Below are 27691 nucleotides of genomic sequence, written 5' to 3'. Positions count from 1 at the left end.
TTCCTTTTGCCACAAATATATATATATAGTGACTCCCTGTTTTTCTTCCCAAGTGAGAATACTGGAACTTTTCATTGTTAGCACAGTAATTAAATAAGGAGTGTTATGACAAAAAAAAAAAAAAAAATCCAAAGTGCCTTTGCTGTGGAGTTTGTTTCCTCTCGTTCAGCTTTAGTGAAGCCCTATGAGGTGCATAAAGGAGTGTGTGGAGTTCAAATCACAGGAATCCTCTATAATGAAACCTTGTAATCAAAACATTGCCTGCAAGCAGTTTCCATAAATGTATATACCTAAGGAGGAGTTTTTAAAAATGAATTTAAGATGAATTCTTGTGAATTTGGTTAATAAAAATTCTAAGGCTTAGTCCTGAATGCAAATAAAATCAAATAAGTTGTAAGTATATCTTTAGGATTAAAATAATGGCATGTGTCATTTTGTATTATTCCTACAGGTCATCAAGATTTCCCCAGGTGTGATTCCTCTTCCACCTTATTCATCTTTATTTAGCAAAGCCCTGTCTGGCCCCTTCTCGCTTGTCCTGCTGCTAGCCTTTTCACTAAACCTTTTAGTTCATCAGTGATTCTCTGCCCCTAATTTAACATCCCAATAATAATATCTCTACAGTCACAACCACTATCAAAATAGTCTGTCTTGTAAGTGCCTGTCCTATACTGACTTCAAAACACAGACTTCAAAAGGTGCTTAAATCCTGAAGACTGTACTGATAGGTAACTCAACTTGAAGCTCCTTGCCTGTGGTGTGCAAAATACCAGTGAATGACTGTACATCAGTGGTGGTTTGATGACCTAGATGGGACCTAGACTTTGGCTAAAGTGTGAGATACACCTAAGTATTGGGCAGGCTTGTTAGAAATGCTGGGAGCCACTAGTCTTGTATCCTAATACATGACATATTCGAGAGAGAGGACTCAAAGTACATCCTTTGTACTCTTATGACCCCGGGGATATTATACCAATGCATTTACTATTTGCTGGCCCCCAGTCTCACAGCCGTGAAATCATTCTGGCCATTGACCACTGCCAACTAAAGAAATGGTCAACTTTATTTCTTTTTTGAGTCCTTCTACTCAAAAGGAAGTAGAGTATATCCTCTACTATATCCTCCTCAGCAATGTTCTTTTTCCAAAAACTATGACTTCATGGTCTTTTATGTGAATATCAACTGTAGACCAGCACCTTCTCTGGAGGGTGCACTTTAGTGCCTGACTCATCAGAGTGAACCTGGCAGACACAGAACCACAATATCCAATAGCTAGGTAAAAAAAAAAAAAAGTGAGGCCAGAAATCGATGGTGTTACATCCATTCACCAGCAGAATGACTAAGCTACTTGTTCTCCATCAAAGAATTCTGCTCCAGTGGTACATGACACGTTACAAATCTGAACATTTCATTTCGCCATAACTGAGGGTTGCACGCCTTTAAACTCCGTCTACTCCTGCCTGGTACTGTTTTCGAGCTACAGATAACTATCTAGGTAGCAGAATTCCATGTGGTCAGTCAGAGTGAGCATTACAGAACAAAAGCCTGTTATCGAGCTGCTATCTGCCAGGAGAGAGCCTGCTGAAGGCCACTCTAAGGAGGAACCTGAAAGGCTGTCCTTAGGTCACTGGTCTATGCATGCTCAGTCGCGTCTGACTCTCTGACCCCGTGGACTGTAGTCTGCCAGGCTTTCTGTCCATCAGATTTCTCAGGCAAGAACACCAGAGTGGGTTGGCATTTCCTTCTCCAACAAATAACATATGAACCCTGGAAAACTGATCGTACATACATATGACCCTCCCTGCCACTACCCCTGACCAGCCCCGTGGCCTTCCACCTGCAGAGTCCAAGCTGGCTCCCAGCCCCTCCTGCTCCAGCCTTGGTAAGACCTGGGGCTCTGCCCTGCCCTCTGCGTCTTCCATCCTCCGACACTCCTGCTGGTACCAGGGCGCACACGTCAGCACCTGGGTGACTGAGGGTGGTGGTGATTCCAGGAGAGGAGTCAGAGAACTCACAAGCGTGTTTCTCCTACCTTCTAGAATTACTTATTGTATGCCACTGCCTCGGCTGTGAGAGACAGGAAGAAAAAGAAGAGACCATCGCTGAGAAACATCTTGAGACTACAGTGGCCAGCGCTGAATGGGGCCCATCCGTGGCCACAAGGATGCTGTTTGCAGTATCTGAGGAGTCACGTCCTTGTACACTGTGGGTCCTAATGCTCGACTTGCCCTCTTCTTTCATTCCTATTAACCCAGATGTGTCAACTTTACATTCCAGATAACCAGTTGAATATGTTGTCCTCGTATCAATAATCTATATAAACCCAAGAAGCTGTGAGATGAATAATAAACAGCAAATAATACAGCAAAGTAATGTCTTTTTAGCACTGCATCTACAAAATGTCATTTCTCTAAGACATATGAGCCAATCCATTTGTACCATGTTCCTTATCTTCCACCAGTTAATATACTGGGGTCAGCACTTAGCTGTGGTAATATGTGGTTTCTGAATTCTATACCCTAAAGGAAATTATGTTGATGCCACTAAAACATTTACTGTGGCAGTGTCAGGTGTGATAAACACAGCCTCCAAATGCAGAAACCCTTGACAAAAGTTTAAAATGATTGAATTATTATGTAAAAATAAACCAGTGATGTTTATGGAATTAAGCAGACAGCATAGCCAATGAAATCTGTCATTCTTTTATAAACATTAATGTAGCAAATGGTGCACTACATTTCTTCATTTCTTCAAGATCCAAAGTTTCCTTAACTAAGTGCAGGCCGCAGAAACTGGCTTTTTATACAGCTAATGGTCCAGAACCAGATGAGAGTTTCTAACTAAAAATGGTGGAACATTTTCTATCTTCTCTCAACCATAACTCTCACCGAAATCTACTGCATTGATGATATATACTGTGGATCTGAACAACACATTGATTTGCACAGGCTCAGAGACTGATATACAGGAGATAGAAATTTGCAAATTACTCAGAGAAATCCTAGGGAAAGAATTGCTCCCAAGGAAGTACAATTTTAAAATCTTTCATTATAACCTATCAAAAAGCTATTAAGCATTCAGCTATTTTTATTAGCTATAAAAGGTTAATATATTTACCCATATTGTTTTACATTAATCTTTCAAGGCAGATAATATCACCATTTTCCAAATAAGGAAACTGAGGGTAATAGAAATTATTTTCCCAAGTGGTAGAGTCAAGATTTGAATCCAGATCTAAATCCTGCATTTGCAGTTTAATGGTTATAAAATTTGTGCTGGCAGAGCCACTTAATTACTGAATCTGGGCCACGGTTTCCTCATCTGCAAAATGGAACTAACACTAGCAACCTAACAGGGTTTCTGAACCTCAGCACACTGTTAGGGGTCAGATGATGCCTTGCTGGAGGGCCGGCCTCTGCCCTGGAGGATAGGCAGCGGCATCTCTGACCTCTCTGCCCCCTGGATGCCACTAGCTCAGCCCCCACACTTACGACGACCCAACTGGAAATGGCTCCAGACACTGCCAAATCCCCAAACAATAAAATCACTCCGTTGAGAACCACTGACCTAAGTTAAAGGACAGTTGTGAAGAATCCATCAGTTAATACATATGAAGGACCTCAGAGTGTGTCTGGCACAGAATATTTAAAGTTAGATATGTTGATGGTGAAGGAGGTGGAGGAGAGAAAGAGGAGAAGTAGGAAGGGGATCAGTCAGGGGAGAGAAAGGGGGAGAAAGAGAAAAGGAAGAAGTATACTTGCATCTGACTGAATGGTACTTATGTTCTGTCCAGGCCTGACTCGATGGATATAATTGAAAAACTCATGAAAGCACTGATCAGAAAGAAAAAAAGACATAAGCTTCTAACTTTTAGGATTATTTCAGAAAATTTTCCTTAATCCTTTTTCATTTTTACAAAATAAAAATCTTTTACATAGAAGATTACATATTAAAAAACCAAATATTTTCTTAGTGTAATGTCCATACACATCAGCCTAGACTGAATACCATATTGAAATCTATGTCCAAATTTGAATAGATGGAGCATCCATCACTTAAAAGAGTATTATAAATACTACTTTTTCCTTAGTCAAGATGATTAACCTTGAAATGACTTTATACTTGAGAACATTCAGTCATGGAATACATTTACTAAGGAACATTATAGCTATGATTAGCATGTTGAGATTATAAATGAAATTAAACTAGAAAAATGTCTTACTTAAAGTCTTAACAGGATCAGAGTAATCAGAGTCAGTAAATTGTCCCATGACATTTGTGGCTCTAAATTTAAATCTGTGGAAGAAGAAAAACAATTTACATATGACTTTTTTTTTTCTATGTATAATTTAAACAAATATCTGTGGAAAAACACATTTTTGTTCAGAGACCATGAATTTACAAAGTATAAACTTAGAAATCTGCCACATTCAGAACAAATAGTATCTTTATGTGAGATGAATAATTATCTTGGACACAGACCTTTTCAACTTCATCACAGTGTGGCTAAAAATTTGATCAGATTCATGACTAGCCAGCAGTTAATCAGATTAAGTAGATCATCTCTCTCATAGGTTTATTTGGATGAAATGACTTAATGTCAGCACAAGCACACTTTAAACATAACTACCACACTTCAAACACCTTTGAAAATACCAGTGAGACAGATTTAGAATGATCATATAAAACTTACCTTGCTCATGTGTAAACAAAGAATATTGCTTATTAATTCTGAGTGTGCATAGCTATATTTCACTTTATATGCTTCCATGACATACAACATAGAAAATGGGTGCAGAAGAAAATCAACCTTAAAAATCACTGGATCACACACAGAGACACTACATATCACTATCACCACAGAGACAACCAAAATTTACCTTATTTTAAAACTATGAACATACAAGAATTTTAAAATATAAAATCAACCTACATTAATAATCTCTTTTGTTCTCAAATTCTTATGATTTTATTGTTTATATGAAATGTTTTGGTAAAATTATGCAAAATCAATAATTCTTAGATTAAAAACTTTGTAGTATATCATATCTGTAACTATTATTGTATGATGATTAATTTCAGGGCATAACTTAGTAACTTAAGTAAGTGTTCTTAATAACAGATGATAGGCATTTGGGAAAAAAAATCCTCTAACTTCTCTTTCTAATGTTAAGTTGCCCTAGGATGTTTATGAAGAATTTAATAATGCTTTAACTAGTAGGCAAAAGTGAAACTAGCTGTATTTTTAAAATTTAATATTAAAAATTATATTTTGGAAGTTAAACTTTTAAAAATTATAATCACAATAGTCAGTAGGAAAAAAAATAAAGCCAAATTTAGCAAAGCATTTAATAGAGCTAAAATACTGACATCTGTTTTTATATTAGACTATTATAATCTACACAGTACCAAATATTAAAGTGAAATGTAAATATTTTAATACAACATTTAGATGTTTGATAATATGAAGAGCTGAAAATGATTGTTATGACTGACGTAAAGTGAAGCCACAGTTAACTGGAAGACAAGGATAGTTTTCTAAAACCATATATACATCAGCAAGCATGGCATAATAATGAGTTAAGACAAAACATCACACATTAGTCACATAACAATTTACAAAAAGAATAAAATTCTCCTACCTGAATTCTCCAGTTTGCACAATATTCATATTGCCCTTAGTTACTTATTTCAAACCATAATTACTTTTAAGTTTGCCTACTTTCCCTAGAACTGTACTTTTACTGAATGAAAGGACAATGCCTTATTGATCTTTATCATGCACCAGGTCACAATATATTATGGATATCCAGTACTTACTGGAAAAAATGAAAGGAGGGGTAGGTGGATGGGTTAAAAATGTCTACTAGCTTGCTATCATGATGCATAGTAAGCATTAACTATACTTACAAGTATTGCTTTTTTGGTTTCAGAGGTCCATTGCAGATTTTGTCTTCATTACCAGGAATCATACATGCATTATCGGCACCTATGATGTAAATTTCTTCATTGCCACTAAACTTTGCCTTTCCCTCTGTACATGGGGGGTTAGGAAAGCCTTCATTTGTAAAATATGGCCTTGGTTTATTAAAATATGCATCATACCACTTTGTTACATTTCCATCATGCTGAGCTATTTTCAAGAAAAAAGAAGAAGTATTACAAGTCATACCCAAATGTATTTTCACATTTATAAAAGGCATCTCTATAATTGCATGAGGAAAATCTGGATGCAACATCTTTCACTTTCTGAACCGCCAGGGATGATTCAACTGATCTACCTGGATAAGCAGGTAACCCTATCCATCCCATCACACATGAATCCATAGACACTGTTGTGGAGAATGACGTCTCAGAGAAAAAGCATTCTTCAGCCAAGAGTAACTCTCTCCCACCTTCAAAGAAGCTATCAAGACTGCATCCTGCCAAAATCCTACCAGCATATAGAATAAATATTTTAACCATATCTCTTTTAATTTTGATAAACCATTTAGGTATAAATTAATGATCAGTAAAATTAATGACAATATTGACAATCTACTAAGCTCAAAAGATGTGTAATAATCAAGAGTCAATCTTATATTACTAATTTTGAATTGAAATGTCTTTAGCATTCAGCAGTCCACACTCCACAATTTAACAAGATAACCTGGCATGTGATGATACCTCCTGCTTCTGCTACAAGCACTTGTACATTTTTGATTGGTCCATGATCATCATTGTAGTAACATATTGGCATCCTGATTGTAATTGTTGTTGAAGTCACAAGAAGTTTTCCTGTGGCATCATAAATAGGGGTTGGTTTGGTTTTTGGTCGTGCTGGAGCTATAAACATGAAGAAGAAATATCACTACCTGTTGATTTTTTGTTCTTACAGAAAAGAGAAAATCATTTTAAATTCTCCTTTCATGCAGGTGATTTACAGATAAAGTGATGACAAACATAAACAACATGAAACATTTTTGTTTGGATACTGCAGATATTTGGAAATTATTACCTCCTAATGATATGATTATATGTTTGAGACTTGCCTGAGATAATGGAGCCCAGGTGTGATTTTCAGACATCTGATTCCCCTTCACATATTAAAGAAATTCAAATGATATATACATATATATATATAATTTTCACAAATGTATTAAATCATACTAATATTTTAGTATTTTTTTTTCTCTTAAATTCCTTTAGCTGATTCACTAATTTCTGTTCTAGTCATACCAGGAGCCCTGCCCTCCAACCCCACAATTATCCATACCAAACAACTAGATGATATCCTCTCATATTTTTCTTTATGTTCACATAATCATATAAAAATACATAAAGTCATAAGGGATTTCTCTCACTGATATGTTTTAATGGAGCTGATATGTTTTAATGATATGTTTAATGTTAAGTATTATAATTACACCACATATTGCTTTTTATTACAATGACTGTGTAAATCTTTTCAAGTCACCAAGTTCTGGGTTAATTCATTCTCCTTAATAACTATATTATATGTCACGGTACAACTGCATCACATTTATTCAATCATTCACCGAGTGATGGGAATTCACTTTCACTTCAGTCTTTGACCACTTGCTTCACGAAGCAGCCTTATATCTGTAGCCTTACTCACTGATTCTTTTATTTCTATAGAATATATTCCCAAGGGCAGAATTTCTGGAGCAGAAGATACATGTACTTTTAACTTTAACACATATTTCCAGAATAATTTCTAAAAGTGTCATGATAATTCACATTTTACCATCAATGCATACAAGTATCTTCAAAACTAATATTTGTAGAAGTTCTGCTTGTTTCATCTTAGAGCTCCACACACTAGCTATTTGAACATCAGTAAGTTGCTTAATCAAACTTTAATTGTCATATTTATAAAATCTTTTTAAAAAGCCTCTTAACCACACCATAAAATTGGCTATATCATTTCCATTTTATAAATGAGGAAAACAGCCTTATGCCACGTAGCTGTGAAAGGGAAATATCAAGATGTGAACCAAATCTTTTTGACTCGATCCTTTGGCTCACTCCTCTGAGATGTCAGGGTTATGGTGATATTAGATATGCAGGAAGTTTACTGGGGGAAATATTTGTGAAGAATAGGGAAGCAGGGAGCAATAGTAGGTGGCAAGATCACAGTTCTGACATGTGTAAATGGGAAGGAAGGAAGAAAGGATGTGGCAGGAATAGCCCCAAGACAGGGTTTCCAGTTACAGGAATCTGCCATTGGACAGTACTGTCCAAATTGATGTGACAATTGTTAAGCCAGTGTTACTCCATGTCTTTAATAAAATTATGCATATTACTGGAGAAAAATTCAATTTTTTAGACCCCATCACTGCCACCAGTACTATCCATCTTCTCTAGATAACTGGTCATAAGTCTACCTGCTCTATGTAAGGTGTGGGAAGTCAGAACTAACCATCTTTACTGGAGGATGAGCAAGGTATCTGAAATGGGAAGTTTTACTAAATAAATATAATGCATCTATTGTTACATACTGAATATATGAGTAAGTCTGCCACTGAATAACAAAGAAATAGTATTACAGTTATATAAACCACCCAATGGTGCAAAAATTTATCAGCTTCCATTTTACACTGAATATTTCTTATTCTTAACAAAGCAAATTTCTAGACACTGTGGGTTTTTCAGATTCTCTCTTAATCCTCACAACATGAGATAGGAACTAGTATTATCTCCATTACACAGGCTTAGAGGTGTTAAGAAACTTGTCTAAAGCCAAACAAGGTAGCGAGTGGCCAACCCAGGATTCAACCTCAGCGACTTGACCCTCGACCAGCCTAAAGATGGCATTTTCAATCACTGTGCTGTATTGTAGCTACCAAAGACTGAGAGAAGATGCTTTTCATTTCAGAAAGAGGAGGATCAGGTGGAATTCCACCAAAGCGCAATATATTTTTTAAAAAAATCTCTGCAGGTTTTACACAGGTTTTTAGAGAAGTGACAAAACTGTGCACATTTTCATTCTTAAGAAGGCACCCTGAATAACTGAGTGGCCCTAAAGTCCTCTTAATAATCTTCTGTGGGTTTTGTGGGATTTGGTGAGGGAAGGAGTCTCTAAATTTTTATATATTTTCTATGAAAAAAAATCCCTGTCAATGATGAATTGATAGATCTACTTTATAGCCAACATCATAAAGTTGATTATATGGTAGTTCAGTAAACACCATTTTATTAACTTAAAAGAACCTGACTTTCAAAAAAAGATCAGTCAGAGAATCTACTTAGAACTAGTCAAAGTCCAGTCATGGGTAATTTAAAGAAGGAGTTTTCTTTTCAATAAAATTTGAAAAACATAAAATACAATTATAAAGTTTGTCTCAGCAAAATTTCAATTTAGTAGAAAAGAAATATAGCAGACATTCTCTGTAATTAACATGATAATTTGCCTCATGACTTAGGTATTTTAATTATAGCTTTAATAAGCATATATTACTACTTATTACTTAATGTATGCTTACTATATGTATATGCATCATTTAAAAGCTTGACTACATCCATAACTCTAATACAGAATATAAATTATAATTACTTTTGAAGACAATAGCATTTCATGGGAAGGCAGCTCATGTACCTTTAATATCCATGGTTATTCTCATTTGAACCTTTGGCCCTGCACCGGCACTATTGATCGCATAAACCTAAAACAAAGAAACATCTTGTTACTATTTTCAAATTATTGCACAGTTGTATGTATAAGCAATCACGATTATATGTTGTTTAAAAATTATTCTATTTTAAAAAACAATTCATATAGTCTATTATAGTTTTCTTGCACTCAAATTTATATAATATACGGAGGAAGAATGTTAGCAATAAACTAGTTCTTACAACTGGTATTATGGTACTAAGCCCTGAGAACAAAGGCTCAGTGACCTAAACAGCCCTATCATAGAGACTAAGAAAGATGTGGCTTCTGTTTGAACCCGTAGGAGGAAAGAGCAGAAGAGGCACTGTCTACACTCTCTCTTCATCTACTATGACATCTGTTCCTTTTCTCTGTAGCTAGGTAACTCCAGCTTTCTTTAAATCCATATTCAAGACTCTTTTTTTTTCCTTCTGAGATGAAACCCTATTCCCTCAGCCTCCCAGTTTTCCTGTATTAAATCATCCCTCTGAAAGTTGCCCTCTCTGCCCTGCTTCACCCCTGCCCCTAACTATCTGACGCTGTAACCTGCATAATGCAGCATATACACATAAAGCATTTCTGTTTGTATCTACAGAGGGTGATTTACACAAATGTGAGTCCTTTCAATCAACTTTGTGCTTAGGAAGCTGCAGACACAGGCTCTTCTTTAATTCACTGTATCTCACTATATATTAATAAAATAATGACTATTATTGTCAATTTCATTATATTCAATAAAGACAATTCAGAATGTATCTTTATTGGAATTAATAAATTTGTTTCATACATTAGTGGTCCACCCTCCACCCTATGCACAGTTTAGAAGTATTTTGATTGAATTAAAATAACATATACGATGTGGCAGGTATATAAATGTAGCTTTAAAAATATCTAAAGGAAATATTTACTGGTGTATGTAAACTTTAAAAAGAAAATATTTAAAATGAAAAGTGATGCTACAATGTGTTTGATTATTTATATTTCTTTACAACCTAACCTTTAAGTGGAATAATAAAGTTGGGCAGTGCTTCTCAAGTTGCAGTGAGCAAAGAAGTCACTCGCAAACCCTGTTAAATGAAAATCTATAGGCTTTGATTCATTAGGTTAGGACCCATGTGAAAGTTACACATTTCTAGTAATTTCTCAGGTGTTGAGGACAATGAAAATTGCACCTTGCAAATAATCCAAAGATTGATTTATTTTTCTTTAAATTATGAATAAGTGGACTTCCCCTGGTGGAACAGTGAATGAGAGGCCATCTGCCAGTGCAGGGGACATAGGTTCGATGCCTGGACTGAGAAGATTCTACAGGCCACAGGGCACCTAAGCCACGTGCCTCCACTGCTGAGCCTGTCGCTAGAGGCTGTGAGCTGCGGCTCCTGAAGCTCACACGCCTGGAGCCCATGCCCTGCAACAAGAGGAGCCGCTGCAATGAGAGGCCCAGGCCTGCAGTGACGAGTCGTCACAACGAAGACCCATGAATAATTTAAAAATTAGGAATTAGTTGTACTTTATTTCCTATTTTTCTTTTATTTGTGAGAGCCAAAACTGTTCTAACACTTGTTTCCTACCATCACTATTCATATCCTTATAAAAATTACTATTCCGATTACTAATTTTTCAGATAAGGAAAAAGAGGGGTAGAGTTGCAGAAACTGCCCTGAAAGAAACTAGCAGGGCCAGAATTTGAATCTAGGTCAGTTCATTCTCTTAACCACCACCTTCTCTCTAACAGATCTTTTAATGGGGGTCCATTTAATGGTGTGTGCAACAAGAATCCTAGCAAGTCAGATTATATAGTGAGTGAGGGAAATAACACAAATTATTAATGACAGTTTTCTGATATGAAGACTTTGTTGGAAGATTAGTTACTTGACTCTTTAGTTACTTGAGCTACTTGAATGCTTAGGGTGAATTCTATATTTGCTTAATAGATGATTTTCTGAATTATATAGTTCTTTTTGAAAATTCCAAGACATGCTATAAAAATAGCAAAAGGGTGAAACAAATTGTATGTGTATTATGTCTATGTGTATGTATATGAACTCACATATATATTTACTTTCTGAAATGGATAATTTAGAATTAAGATATAAAATGCTTTTTGCTTTTAGTAATAGTTGTGTGAAATACATGTGAATTTCAATCATACAAATAGTTATTTCTGCCCTTTGCCTTTGCTATTTGCTTTTCCATTTTCCATTTATAATCACACAGAAACAGTCTTCTTTTAGGCAGAACTATCTATATATCACTGCTTTTTAACTTTTAATGTGGATTTTCTTTATGCTTTATTTTTGGATTTCCACTATAATTGTGCAAACTTTTCTGTTATTTACATATTTTCACATGAATTGCTGTATTAAAATAGGAAATCAGCAATTCTGTTTCGCCAAATATTTTTCACTTGGCATGTCTTAAGCAATTCCACAAAGAGATAAGAAAAATGGAGTATTACATAAGCTGCAGCATTTTTGAATGCTGAGTTTTTCAATCAACTTTGTAAAATAGATAATTAAAAACTATGTATACTTACACTGATGTTGTATGTATGTCCACCTTTTAGTCCTTCTAACATTGCAATGACAGATGTGTCAGTTTTCTGGATAATACTGAGGTTGTGAATCTGGACAGCAGTAGGATCATCTTCTCTGTAAACCAAAGCTTGATATACTTGGATATTTCCATTTGGTTGAGAAGGAGGAAGAAATGTTAACTGAAATTTTGTAACTTCATCTGGTATCTTCTGAAATGTCATGTTGTTAGGTGGATCCTTAGGGACTAAAAATATTTAGCAGTTAAAATTATTTAAAAATCTGTGTTCACTTTGATCTCCATATAAAACTGATTTGCTTCAAATTTTTCTCAAATTTCTCTTTACAAAGAGTATTACACAAATCATTTAATTATGAAAAGCAAAATAGCTGGTTCATTACAGAATCATTGACATTTATAGATCACAGAAACCATAACAGTGATCCAATTTATTTGCTTATATATTTAGCCTTTTATATGTATTTATCTTACACAGAATGAACTTCTATGACACTCTGAACTTAAAAATAATTTAGACTCATAGGAAGTTGCAAAAATCATACATTCAGTTCCCTGTAACCTTTGCCCAGCTTTCCCCAGTGGTGACGTCTTATATAACTGTAGTTAAATATCAAACCTGGAAACAGAACTGGCACAATAATATTAACTTGACATAGGTCTTATTCAGTTTTCACCATTTTTCATGCTTTCCTATATTTTTGTATGGTTTTATACAATTTAATTCCATGTATAGATTCCTGTAACCATCACCAGAAACAAGATACAAAACTATTCCATCACCATAAAGAAAAGTCCTCTTGCTCTCCCCTTATATTTTCTCTCCATCACTCCTCAGCACTGGTCAGTCTCCATCTCCATAGTTTTTATTAGTTGCAAAAGAGAACAGCACAATGACCCTGAGATCCAGAGTTGCTGTGTATATCAACAGTTTATTCTGTCTTTATTGCTGAGTAGTGTTCCATTGTACTAGAATTTGTTTAACCATAAAAACATTTGGGTTGTTTCCAGTTATTTTGTTGTTAATCCTAATAAGCCTGTTAACATTCATATAAAGATGTTTGTATGAACACTAAGTTTTCAGTTGTCTGTGATAATTTTCTAAGATTGTAATTTGTGGACCTATGGTAAGTGCATGTTCAGTTTTATAGAATACCAAACTATTTTTCCATTGTATCAATAGTTATACCCTTTTATATTCCCACTAGCAATGTATGAGTGATCCAGTCTCTTTGGACCTTTTCCAGCATTTGGTATTATTACTACTTTAAAAATTATTTTATCTGTTTTAGTAGATGCACAGTGATGTATCATTGTGGTTTTAATTTACATTTTCTTAACAGATAATAGTGTTGAAAACATATCTTGAGTTTAGTTGCCAATCATATTTCCTCTCTGGTGAAATATCAGTTCATGTTCTTTTTCGGTTGCCTTTTCTTATCTTTTTGGCCATATGACATGTCGGGTCTTAGTTCCCTGACCAGGGATTGAACTCATGCACCCTGCAGTGGAAGCTTGGAGTCCTAACTACTGAACTGCCAGGGAAGTCCCCTCTGAAATTTTCTAACTGGATTCTTTATAAGTGTTGAATTTTAATATTTCTTTATATATTCTAGATATTCCTATTTATTTTTGATTAATAAAAGTTGCCCTAACATATAACTAGCCAAATATCGGTAAATTATTATGAAAAATAACACAGGATAAAATTAGTTTGTTAGTAATAACTAATTCTTGTCAAACTATATTAGTATTTTTTAAAATAAATTTAATGGCTGAATGAACATATTTATTTTAATCACATTGAAATGTACATATTCTTCCATTCTAGGTAATGAATTTCCATGAAGAAGACTGTTCATATTTGACTATGAATAGCTCAGATATTCAGATACACTTGCAGAGATATCTAGAGATAGTTCCCTATGGCAAGCAAAACATAAGTAAATAAATAACAGAAAAAAAGAGAGAAGCAGATAAATAAGTTATTGTGCAAATATCACAATGTGAAGAAATACATAGCTGATATAAAAGTTAAATTGGTTCAACACACATTTTCACAATTGCTATTATACATTTTTATGACATATAGGAATATATATATTTCTTTTTATGAGAGATGTTTCTCTAAAATTAGGATCAGCTTTAAAGTTGAATAAGTGAAAAAATTACCTGAGTGTTAGAAAGAACTTCCTATCCTCCAGATATCTTTGTTTTCATATCTAAAATCTACTCTTAGAGGTTTACTAAAGATTTATTAAACTACAGTACCCTTGGAAAAGGTGTCACATTAAGATTTTTGATCAGAGTTTTATGGTATGAACATGAACAAGTTTAGCAGCAACTTTTCTCACAGATGGGCAGGATAAGGGAGAATAGAAAAAAGTAAGAAAATAAGTGCCTGAACATGGCCACTAAATGGAAACAAGGAGAATTTTAGGGTGCTGAGGATAAGAAATACCTTTCAATTTAGAACTGTAAGTTTATAGATAATAGAGTATACAGCATAGTGAAAAGAATATCTTTTTTTTTTTACCTCCTATACTTACCTTACAGATAGCAACAAATAAACTATAGCAACACATCCCTTCATGTGCTCTTTCCAGAGATATATCTGCTGGCAAAGAACATCAGGAGTCTGAAGGAGGATGGGGCAAGCGAGTTCTGGGAAGTTGACTTTCCACGGTAATTTCTCACAGGTTACAATCTTACTATCCACTCAGACCCTGTCCATACGAACTTGAGGCAATCTGTACGGATTCTGACATTTGTCATTAGATTATATAATAAAACATGCCACTGGACTAAGTGAAGAGAACAGATATGGAAAACATAGCTGGGGGTTTAATTGGCTTCTCTATCCATAGGATTCTCCAGGCAAGAATACTGGAGTGGGTTGCCATGCCCTCCTTCAGGGGATCTTCCCGACCCAGAGATTAAATTGAACCCATGTCTCTCACATCTCCTGCATTGGCAAGCATGTTCTTTACCACTAGCGGCACCTGGAAAGCCCAGATAATTTAATAAGAGTGGTGGTGGTTTATGGTGGTTTAGTCGATAAGTCGTGTCTGACTCTTGCGACCCCATGGACAGTAGCCTGCCAGGCTCCTCTGTCCTTGGGATTCTCCAGGCAATAATACTGAAGTGGGTTGCCATTTCCTTCTCCAGGGGATCTTCCCAACCCATGAATCGAACCTGGGTCTCCTGCATTGCAGACAGATTCTTTACCACTGAGCCCTCAATAATAGAGTATTGGAAGCCCCCAATAATAGAGTATTATTACTTTAATGTACATTTAAACCATGGGACATAAATAATTAAAATGGAATTTAAGATGAAGCTTCATTGGCTATAGACAGTTGGAAAAATCATCTCATAGGTAAGGTTGTCCAACTTCTAAAATATTTAGTGTTGATAATCAACACACAAAAAAATACATTTGGACACCTTATTATGAACTAATTTATTTTTCTATTTACAAGTATTGACTATGCTACATAATTCCATTTGGCATCAAAAATACAAATAGAAAGCTTCACTTTTGTCAGTCCTAGTGAGTCATGGAATTTTATGCTTATATGCTTAAAATTTTCTTGTACCACACATGCTTTGTAGGGTAGAGTGTGAGAAACTGTAAGAAAGACACTTAGTCAATTTTTAGCAGTAATGAAAAATAGACCTCACCTGATTCTAAAGTAGTAACAATTATCTCAGCACTTGACTTTCCTTCCACATACGCAACACTGAGGTTTCCAGTGAATGCAGTGATCACCACGGAATACCTTGTGAAGATTTCCAAATCTTTAACTTCTATGGTTTTATTTTCTTCATTTGACTTGATTAAGGAAATGTTAAATTCATCACTGTCTACCTATAGGGGAAAAAAATAGCTAATAGAGGAAGCGGCACTTGAGTTACAAATCACTAAAACATAATAATAGTGATATATCTTTCTAACCAAGATTTAAAATTTCTTATTTACAGTCAGATGGTCCTGGGAAATCCAACATGCTACTCTAAGAGTCAACTAACTAGCAGTTATTTCAACAGTTGAAAGTAAAAGAAAAAAATCAACCACAATAATCAGAAAAAGCAAAAACCATCTCTGTAGTCAATGAAACTTCTTCTACTCCAGTGTTTTACAGAGGAATGAATATAGGTTGGTACCTAGTCATCAAGGGTTCAAATCCCAACCTGGTCACTTAGTAACTTCCACAGCATTTGATAAGTCATTTATGTGCTGTGTCTAACTTTCTATGTATGTAAGATCAAGGTGATGATATCTAAATATTTATAATATTTTGATGATTTTAAAAAAACAGATCTGAAGTAGCTAGCAAAGAAATTTGTTTTTTTTTTTTTTTATCATAACCCACAAAAGTGAAATACATTTGGCAGCATAATATCCATACACATTCAGGATGTATGTGTGTGAATGTGTATTCTTTATAACTGCAAACTTCTTTTCAGAAATACAACTTCTTTCTAAAATGCACTTTGATATTTTCTGCTCTTTTAAATTTTATTCCAATTCATTTTTAAAATGCTGGTCATAACTGGAGTTTGAAAAACTGATCTAGCACCATGCATGGTACTAAATAAGGAATCAATTAATGTAGGTGCAATTATTAAATGTGTACAAATGAGTATGCTTAGGTATAATAAACACAGTTGTACTACTTATTAAAACAGCCTGTCTTTGATGGAAAATTTGGTCTACTCACTGTAGGGTCTAAACATAGCTAAAGTTTCTAGCACTAAATAAAAGGACTTTTCCTGAGATGAACAGAAAATTCAATATCCTCATGTCTGCTTCTATCAGGTACTTGACTTCAAACACTTAAAAACAAGTTGGATACACTGTCATCACTAACAAGTTCATTTTCAACTTGACCCTTTCTTATAACTTTAAAAGATGTATTTTTGTTCAATATGTTCTTCAAATGCTCTTTTCTAAGTTTTTTTTTTAACAGAAAAAGACGTTGCTATGAAAAGTACAGAAAAAGCAGATACAATATCGGTATTGAAAAAAAAATCAAACAGATCGAAACATCTTGAGAGAGAGTAGTGGGGGAAGAAAAACAGATCAGCATAGGAATCCAGCTGATCAGGTTCATGTATCCTCTGTTGGAAAGTGTGTGTTTAGTTGGTTGTCAACATTTAAATATCACATACAAATCAGGCTTTTTAAATTTCCCCTAAGACTAGGCTTAAACATATGCTGGCTAACACTGATCTAAAGATGAATGATGGGTAACTCTTATAACGGGGTAGGGGTCTCCAACTCATCACTGCCCACCACTTAGCTTTATGTTGACTGCTCTTCATGTTCCTTAACTGGCTACTAGAGCTATTTCAACTCTGGTTTTATAGAGTTGAGCTGAATTTCTCAAGATTCCACAGCTACTTGGTAACTGCGGTAGGATTTGATCCCAGGTCTTTGAAGAGTTCAGACCTCTCTACACAACCACAAGGTCATGAGACCTGATCTTATAAAGTAAAATTAAATTATTCCAATGCCTTCATTAAAAAATGGATAACAGACTGCAGTTAGTAAAGTAGGAAATAAAATGCATGTGATGTACCATATCTTATAAAATATATAGTAAAATTCCAAAAGAATCCTGTGCCCTCAAAAAACAGCATGTACAAAAATTCATTTTCTGTCTTCACTAAGCCTACTAAATTTAACCTTCTCTGTACAGTCTCCTCTATGTTTTATGTCCCCTATAACAGAAACTTTAATTACTTTGTAACATTATAGTCCAAAAAGACTGGATACCTCATACTCTATAATTATCTATATTCTGGTGTTCTAGACTGTGAGTTACTTGGAAGCAGAACTTTATGTTTTCCATCTTTGTCTTGGTGAAAAGAAGCTACTAAGTATTTGGTAAGTTAAAAAATAAAAGGAACATAAAACTCTTAGAGAAAAATACATGACATAAATGACAACACATGACATAAATCACAGCAAGATCCTCTATGATCTACCTCCTAGAGTAATGGAAATAAAAAATAAACAAGTGGAACCTAATTATACTTACAAGCTTTTGCACAAAAAAGGAAACTATAAAAATGATTAAAAAAAAAAAAAAAAAAACACCCTCAGAATGGGAGAAAATAATGGCAAATGAAACTGACAAAGGATTAATTTCCAAAATATACAAACAGCTCATACAAGTCAATACCAGAAAAACAAACAACTCAATCAAAAAGTGGGAAAAAGGCCTAAACAGACATTTCTCCAAAGAAGACATACAGATGGCTAACACACATGAAAAGATGCTCAACATCGCTTGTTATTAGGTTCAGTTCAGTTCAGTCGCTCAGTCATGTCCGACTCTTTGTGACCCCATGAATCGCAGCACACCAGGCCTCCCTGTCCATCACCAACTCCCGGAGTTTACTCAAACTCAAGTCCATCGAGTTGCTGATGCCATCCAGCCATCTCATCCTCTGTCGTCCCCTTCTCCTCCTGCCCCCAATCCCTCCCAGCATCAGGGTCTTTTCCAGTGAGTCAACTCTTCGCATGAGGTGGCCAAAGTATTGGAGTTTCAATTTCAGCATCAGTCCCTTCAATGAACACCCAGGAATGATCTCCTTTATCGCTCGTTATTAGAGAAATGCAAATCAAAACTACAATGAGATATCACCTCACACCATCAGAATGGCCATCATCAAAAAGTCTACAAACAATAAATGCTGGAGAGGGTGTGGAGAAAAGGGAACACTCTTGCACTGTTGATGGGAATGTAAATTGATATAGTCATTATGGAAGACAGTATGGAGACTCCTTAAAAGACTATGAATAAAACCACCATAGGACCCAGCAATCCCACTACTAGGCATATACCCTGAGGAAATCAAAATTGAAAAAGATACATGTACCCCAATGTTCATCGCAGCACTATTTACAATAGCTAGAACATGGAGGCAACCCAGAACCCACTGACAGATGAATGGATAAAGGAGCTGTGGTACATATACACAATGGAATATTACTCATCGTAAAAAGGAACTCATTTGAATCAGTTCTAATGAGGTGGATGAACCTAGAGCCTATTATACAGAATGAAATAAATCAGAAAAAGAAAAACAAATATCGTATACTAACGCATATATATGGAATCTAGAAAGATAGTACTGATGAAATTATCTGCAGGGCAGCAATGAAGACACAGACATAGAAAACAGACTTTTGGACTTGGCGGAGGGGGATGGAGGAGAAGGAGAGGGTGGGATGTATGGAGAGAGAAACAAGGAAGATTGCATTACCATACCATGTGAAAAATAAACAGTCAACAGGAATTTGCTGAATGACTCAGGAAACTCAAACAGGGGCTCTGTATCAACCCAGAAGGGTGGGGCAGGGAGGAAGGTGGGAGGGAGGTTCAGAAGGGAGGGGATATATGTATACCTGTGGCTGATTCATGTTGAGGTTTGACAGAAAACAGCAAAATTCTGTAAAGCAATTACCCTTCAATTAAATAATAAATTTAAAATAAAAAGAACAAACAAAAGGCCAGAAAATGCATCAATTCCTCGTAGAATCATCCAGGGTGATAGCTGAGCCCATATATCGTTATTGTGCTGGGCTTAGTCACTCAGTCCTGTCCGACTCTTTGCGACCCCAGGGACTGTAGCCCACCAGGCTCCTCAGTCCATGGGGATTCTCCAGGCAAGAGTACTGGAGTGGGTTGCCAAGCACTCCCCCAGGGGATCTTTCCGACCCAGGGATCGAACCCAGGTCTCCTGCATTACTGGTGGATTCTTTACCATCTGAGCCACAGGGAAGTCCATGTATCTTTATTAAAGAGTGTCCATTTTTGCTTCAAGTCTTTTAGGGGAAGAGCTATATGCCCTTGTGGCTAGTATTTGGCAGAGGCCAAGGTGCAGCATAAATCTTAAATTCAAGGACACATGTTCCTTGGCCTGGGAGCCAATGACTTCTGGGCTTCTCAGGAGGCACGAGTGGTCAAGAAGCCGCCTGCCAGTGTGGGAGCCAGAAGAGATGAGGGTTTGACCCAGCACCCAGCACAATGCTGGCATTTGAATGCATTTAAAGTTGCATTGGGAGTTTGAGATTGACATGTACACATTACTATATTTAAAATAGATAACCAACAAGGACCTACTATATAGCACAGGGAACTCTGTTCAATATTCTATAATAACCTAAATGGGAAAATACTTTGAAAAAGAATAGGTACATGTATATGGATAACTGAATCACTTAGCTGTACATCTGAAGCTAACATAACATTATTAATCAACTATGTGCCAATATAAAACAAAATTAAAAAAAAAAAAGCTAAAATTGTGTTGAAAGAATGAAGGGAAGACCGCTTTAGTTCCAAGAATCCTAGGGAAACTGTGAAGTGTTAGAATCTGTTAAATTTTTGCTGTCTTTGATCCAAAGATGTTTTGGTGAGCACATATTTCAATTTGGCAAATTTTATTTGCTTTTTGATTTTTTTTTTCTATTTCCATCACACCATTATGCTGGTTTTAGCCAGGTCTTAACTGTTTGAGTTTTTTTTTTTTTTTTTTTTTTTATCATCTCTGTCCCTAGTTCTCCTATATACAAAAGTAAGATTTTAATATTTACATCAAAAGGTTATTAGATAAGATACAATAATACAATGCATATGAAGAGGCTAATATGTAGCTGAAACAAGCTCAGCAATTACAATAGTTATCTTTCCATCCTTCTCTCTTTCCCTTACTCATTTTTAATCTCAATAAGAATACTGAGAGAATTAGGTGATAAATCACCTTTTTTTAATGTTTTACTTTTCCCTCCTTTCAACACAACCAAACTCCACGAGAGAGCTATTTTCCCTAGTAAAGCATCTTCTAGTTAACAGAGCACAATGTTAACATTTTAAAATTTGCTTTTAATGATATTCTCAGAGCATTTGTCATTCATGTTGATTGTTTTTGGCTGATTATGAACTAAAAGTCTTCACAAATATGCTCTAAAAAAAGGAGGATCATAAACTGAAGACTGACTGGGAGAAAAAAATGTACCAATAATCCTTTAAGTTTTCTTTTAATCATGACAGGCCTTTTGAGATAGAATTATTTCCATTTAAGAAATAATATAAAGGCATTTTAAAAAATCATGAAAGTTAAGAGATGAATAAATACAGCAAGAGGGGGAGGAGAATTCACTGTGGATTACCTAATTTAATGCCTTAGACGCCACCAGAAGGGACTGCTCATCAGCTCCAGTAAAACCCAAGCAGGATGCCAGGAGAAGTTTCCAGTTCTAACCCTAGCTAATGACTCTGCATTATTCACAGTGCACAGCACCCTGTTATAGACAAAAGGCTTGACTCTTGTGCTTGGGTTTCCTACCGTCTGAATGGCTGCTCCAATTCAGCGTTTGCAGGTGCCTTTTACTCAAATGTTCATATTTCCCAGGACACTACCTTCAGGTTAGTCCTTACAGAGGAGTTTCTTACCCTAAATGTTTCATGGTTAATCTCATCTATTCATATTATTTCATCCATCATCTGAACACCTATGCTTCCCAAATCGGGAAATATAAACTTCCTCTCCTGAGCTACAGATTCATGAATGATACTGCTAATGGGCTATCTTCACCTGGGGACTCCCAGGCATCTTAGTACATCTACTTCTGAATCTATGCCTTTCCTCTACAAATCTGTTCCTCCTCACAGGTTTCCAAAATGTATATCTCAAAAAGTCATCCTTGATGTTTATTTTCACTCACCATCCATGGGTTTTTTCCCTCCAGATCCTGTAGATTTAAATTTTATTTTTTTTATTCTGTTATCTTCACTCCATTTCCTCATCTTTTCTTGCCCAGTTTTACTCTTATGGTTTCCTGCCTCTTTTAATTTTGTACCCTCAGGACTGGTCTAAAACTATGCTTTACAATGTGATCATACTGATTCTGTAAAACAGAAATCTGTATCCCAATGCTGCTTTATTTCCACAGTTGGCACCCCACTGAACTTAGCATGACCCACACTCCACAACAGGTTTTAAGTCGGCCTCCCAATCGAGTCTCATCTCTCAGCCTTTTCTTTTCGAATGTTCCGCTGCCTAAACTACTTGCTTTTTCTTGAATGAAGCTAACTTTTTACACTTTTATTTGCACTACCTTTCATGTTCTGCTTCAATCATTTTCGAAGTTAAGCCCTCATATTGTCTTATTTTGGAGGTATGACTCCTAATGCCTTGTCCATTCTTTTATAAGTTCTTTTCCACTGTATTTTAAACCAATATATTACTGTCAACTTAAACTCAACCTCTTTTATCTATATCATCAATACCCTGAAGATAAATAACAATAACGACAATATTTTGTTTGCACTTCTTGAATATTTACTAGGTATCAGGCAATGTTTTAAGCTCTTTATGTATGTTGACTAACTTAGTCCTCACAAAAACGCTGCACCCTGGGCAGTATCATCTAGCTTTATTTCACAGATGTGGACGCTGAAACACAAACAAGTAAAGGAAGCTGCCGAAGGCCTCAGAGCTAAGATTAAAATTCAGTCTGGTTGCAAAGCCTGTATTCCTAACCATGCTCTATGCTACCTTTCACAGAAGACAAGACAGGCCTTACTGATTTGACGTCTATCAAATAGAAGGTTGGTCCAGTAATGACAGCAGGTTCACTCCAGCTGATGTTGATGCTAAAAGGTGATGTTGCTACTACATGCACATTTTCAGGAGGACCATCTGGAGCTATGAAAATAGAAAAAAATTCAATTACCTTTGTACATTTAAGCTAGTATTTGCCACAATATGATGACAGAAAAGGCCATAAGAAGGATAATGATAATGAATTATATATTATAGTTCACAGCATACTAAAAGGCATTCCCAAATCAAAAGATGTAATTCCTTTAAAAATAATTACTATACATAAAGAACTCCCACATGAGAAATTACTGATCGATCATAAATACATGATTTTTAATCTCAAAACAACATTTTGAAAAGAAAGCATTACTAATTGCTAAAATAAACATTTGAATAAATAAATAGTTTTATTTATTCAAAATAGCCTAATAATGTTGTTTTAAGAAACTAGCAGGAATGCATTTGACTACAGAAAAATGCAACTTGTTCAAGTGAATTAATTTAAAATGTATTTTCTTACAAATGTAAATTGGATTGGTTTATTGTCTTCACTGAGGTGATAACATAGGAAATAGGTTATACAACAGATCTTATCGTTACAAATGTAAATATTTCCTGAATTCATTTTGATTCCAAACAAATTCTTTAATTTGTCCTACTTTTAATATTATTGTCTTTTCATCAGGAGTTCAGAACAAGGGATAACATTTTAAGGAACTGACTGCTGAAAACTCTTGTGTAAATTTTAATTTTTGAAATGACTAGGAACGAGAAGAGTTTTCAGTTTGTTAAGAAGGAATTAGTCACGGTTAATTTGACATAGACATTGACCTAGGAACACCGCCGTACACATCTCTCTCCTAGTATGGCCCCTCGTCAATACTGCTGCTGCTGCTAAGCCGCTTCAGTCGTGTCTGACTCTGTGCGACCCCATAGACGGCAGCCCACCAGGCTCCCCCGTCCCTGGGATTCTCCAGGCAAGAACACTGGAGTGGGTTGCCATTTCCTTCTCCAATGCATAAAAGTGAAAAGTGAAAGTGAAGTCGCTCAGTCGTGTCCGACTCTTAGCGACCCCATGGACCGCAGCCCACCAGGCTCCTCCATCCATGGGATTTTCCAGGCAAGAGGACTGGAGTGGGGCACCGTTGCCTCTTCCCGTCAATACTAGGGGCATTATATATTGGGAGATGAGTATTTCCCAGCACTTCTGATTTTTAAACCCACATAAACAAACATTACTTAACAATATCATTCCTTAGATCCTGAGAAGGTGTAAAGAAGAAAATCAAATATTCCTTTCCTGAAATAAGTTTGTAACAGCAACAAGCTGTATAATCTTTGTCAAACAACAAAACTTCTGGACTTCAGTGTCCTCTTTATATGCAGATTTCACAGTGCTTTAAAAAGAGTTACAAGCGAGCAAGCACAAAATGTGTGAAAGTAGCCCATTAGTGTCTGCTCCTTTTTGTCAATTAATACAAACTATTATTACAAAGGGCAAAGGAAAGATTAGAACTAATTAGAAATACAAATAATCTGCTATGAGAGGGCAGAGGACAAAGTGGTGAGTACAGATGGGCAGGGAGTCAAGGTAAAGTTGCAGAGATGGGGATTGAAGAGACTTTGAAACGTGAGACGGATTTCAATAATCAGAAGGGCAGGCTCAGGGGCACTTCTTTGCTAAGAGGGTCATAAGCAAAGCCACAAAGATATAAACAACAGGGTCCACAGACAGATAGAATTTTACTTCTGCAGCCTGGCTTTCCATGGTAATCTTATGTTTATTATTTTATACACTGAAAAATATTACTCTAGGAAGGGGTCCACACACTTCACCAGACTGTTGAAGGAACCCATGGTGCAAAAAAATTTCAGAATCCCTATATTCAAGGAATAGACATATCACAGAAAGATCAGTGTTCACGAAGGGGTTGGGGAGGGAACAAGCCAGCCAGTCATTTGGAAATTAAGTTAGGCAGCACTCGATGATTATGATAAAGGGTTTGAGGTTCATTCTTTAAACAATGGGATGTCCCTGAAAGTTTCGAAAAGGAAAGTACTTTTCCAATGACTTAGGAGGAAATCTCAGGCAGCTATGAAAAAGATAAGTGCTCTGAAGCGGTGGGTTCAGACAGGTAGTTTCCAAAATGTCAGGTAAGATCTGATGAGCCAAAAGTAGAAGAGTGACAGTAGGTAGAGAAAGAAGGAGATGAACCCCAGAGTCCTGAGAAAATTTAATAAAAAGAACTTAAGGGCTGACTAGCTGAGAGGCAGAGGGTGTAGTAAAGAGCTAATTCATGTATTAACACTGGGGGAGTGCTGACAGAATTCACAACGGCACCTTCAAGAACAGATACTAGTTTTGATGGGGATAAGACCTTGGCTGCTGCTGCTAAGTCGCTTCAGTCATGTCCGACTCTGTGCAACCCCATAGACAGCAGCCCACCAGGCTCCCCCGTCCCTGGGATTCTCCAGGCAAGCACACTGGAGTGGGTTGCATTTCCTGCTCCAATGCATGAAAGTGAAAGTGAAGTCACTCAGTCATGTCCGACTCATAGTGACCCTATGGACTGCAGCCTACCAGACTCCTCCGTCCATGGGATTTTCCAGGCAAGAGGACTGGAGTGGGGTCCCATTGCCTTCTCCAAGACCTTGGCAGGGGATGCTAAATTTGGATCTGTACTCATTAAGCCTGAGATACTGACATGGATTGAGATGCCTACCTTGCAACTGGAAAACTGAGTCTAGAACAAGGGAGATGGGAGCAAGATGAAAAGAGTCTGTTAAATTTCAGGTAATTCCTTACAAATTGGGATAGTATCAATATGGCAAGTATATCTGTTTCAGGCTTTCTGAAGAAAGCCAGAAGGTTTATTTCAACACGAGCTAAGTATTTAAAATGCTCGTAGTAATGACAATCTTTGGACTATTAATGAGTTCTCGGTATTTAGGACATTTCCAGGAGAAATGATATTATGTGTTTTGGAATTTAGATGCCCAACTCAACCTGGATTCTTCACCTTTGGATCCACCAGAGAATCTCTCAACTCAGTCCATAAAGTATTTTTTAATAGTAGCATTGAAATAATTTAAAGAAGTACTTAAATGTTAGTATAGAGGATATATAAGAAATATTATGTGGGAAAATGGTTGGTGGATGACAAACATATCCTTCTACTTGTACCTTTACTGAATTTTGTGCAATACTCTGAACACTGACTCAGAGATGCAGTCTATATGACATCTAGGGGAGAGGGGGAGGAAGGGATGCTCCAGGATTCCCAGGTGTGATGAGCTGAGGTGCTAATAATAATGACAGAATAAAGTACATGATTTCTCTGGTGATTAGTGTAGAAGAGATCATGGCATCTCAGCACTTAAACACAAGCTGCATATACTGAGATCTTCAGTCATATTCTAATTTTGGGGTCCTAGATTTAGGAAAACGGCCTCAAATTGTAGCATAATTCATTTAGATACCTGGACTTAACAAATGATAGCTATGAGAGGACTCTGCCACCAGCATAACTAATTGCTTTTGGATGCCTCAAAGGAGAATGCACTCCATATTCAAGAGTGGCAACCCTGGGCTGCCCTGGAGGTCCAGAGGTTGGGAATCCACCTGCCAATGTAGGGGACGTAGGTTCAGTGCCTGCTCTCGGAGGATCTCACATTCTGCAGAGCCACTGGGCTGATGGGCCACAGCTGCCGAGCCCACACGTCGCAGCTGCTGGGCTCACTTGCTGCAACTTTCGAAGTCTGTGCGCGGAGAGCTGGGGCTGGTGCTCCGGGAGCACCGGGAGAGCCCAGCACAGCGAGCAGCCCACACGCCAAACAAAGAGGAGCTTTGGTTCGCCATGGCTAGAAAAAGTTCGCACGTAGCAACAAAGAATGAAGACACAGCACAGTCAAAAAATAAAACACATGTATGTTTAGAGAAAACAAGTGGCCACTTCTTTCTTTCCTGGATATTGCTTAGAAAGGTTATACCCACCTTAACAAGTAGCAACTTAACAAATAGCAGTTCTGAATCTCTGTGTTTAACTGTTAAGTGAGGAGTGGACAGGCTTTAGGATCAGGTATTCCATTACTCATCATCATTATATATTTTCCTCATGGAAAAATCTGCTTTGAAAAATGTAAAGATATTTTGTGGGTTTCAAAGGCCTGTCTCCTGCCTTTGGCTCTAAAAGAGGATGGGTCAGAAGCCAAGTAAAACTTTATGAAGGTGTTTATTAATTAATAATTAATATTTTAATTATCGGAGTTAAATTCATCCATTCCAGTCCATCTTAGTTCACTGACTCCTAGAATGTCAATGTCCACTCTTGTCATCTCCTGTTGACCACTTCCAATTTGCCTTGATTCATGGACCTAACATTCCAGGTTCCTACGCAATATTGCTCTTTACAGGATTGAATCTTGCTTCTATCACCAGTCCCATCCGCAGCTAGGTGGTGGTGGTTTGTTTTGTTTTGTTTTCCCTACTGTGGGCAGGAATCCCTTAGAAGAAATGGAGTAGCCATCATAGTCAACAAAAGAGTCCGAAATGCAGTACTTGGATGTAATCTCAAAAATGACAGAATGATCTCTGTTTGATTCCAAGGCAAACCATTCAATATCATGGTAATCCAAGTCTATGCCCTGACAAGTAACGCTGAATAAGCTGAAGTTGAACGGTTCTATGAAGACCTACAAGATCTTCTAGAACTAACACCCAAAAAAGATGTCCTTTTCATTATAGGGGACTGGGATGCAAAAGTAGGAAGTCAAGAAACACCTGGAGAAACAGGAAAATTTGGCCTTGGAGTACAGAATGAAGCAGGGCAAAGGCTAACAGAGTTCTGCCAAGAGAACGCACTG

At 36.5% G+C, this 27691-nt stretch overlaps 1 protein-coding gene across 4 annotated transcripts in view; it reads right to left on the bottom strand.

Moving 5' to 3' along the window:
* PTPRQ (protein tyrosine phosphatase receptor type Q) overlaps window positions 1–27691 on the bottom strand; it is a 291398-nt gene that overhangs the window by 60727 nt on the left and 202980 nt on the right. For all 4 annotated transcript variants that reach the window (XM_065934147.1, XM_065934148.1, XM_065934149.1 and 1 more), the window contains 7 exons: window positions 22809–22930; window positions 15890–16076; window positions 12189–12433; window positions 9599–9665; window positions 6667–6825; window positions 5911–6133; window positions 4223–4296 (listed from right to left, as the gene is read on the bottom strand). In XM_065934147.1, the coding sequence (XP_065790219.1) occupies window positions 4223–4296; window positions 5911–6133; window positions 6667–6825; window positions 9599–9665; window positions 12189–12433; window positions 15890–16076; window positions 22809–22930 (1077 nt within the window). The remainder of the gene's footprint in view (window positions 1–4222; window positions 4297–5910; window positions 6134–6666; window positions 6826–9598; window positions 9666–12188; window positions 12434–15889; window positions 16077–22808; window positions 22931–27691) is intronic.

The sequence above is a fragment of the Muntiacus reevesi genome, chromosome 4 (assembly GCF_963930625.1).
Source record: "Muntiacus reevesi chromosome 4, mMunRee1.1, whole genome shotgun sequence".
NCBI lineage: Eukaryota > Metazoa > Chordata > Mammalia > Artiodactyla > Cervidae > Muntiacus > Muntiacus reevesi.
This window is presented reverse-complemented; position numbering and strand designations above follow the sequence as displayed.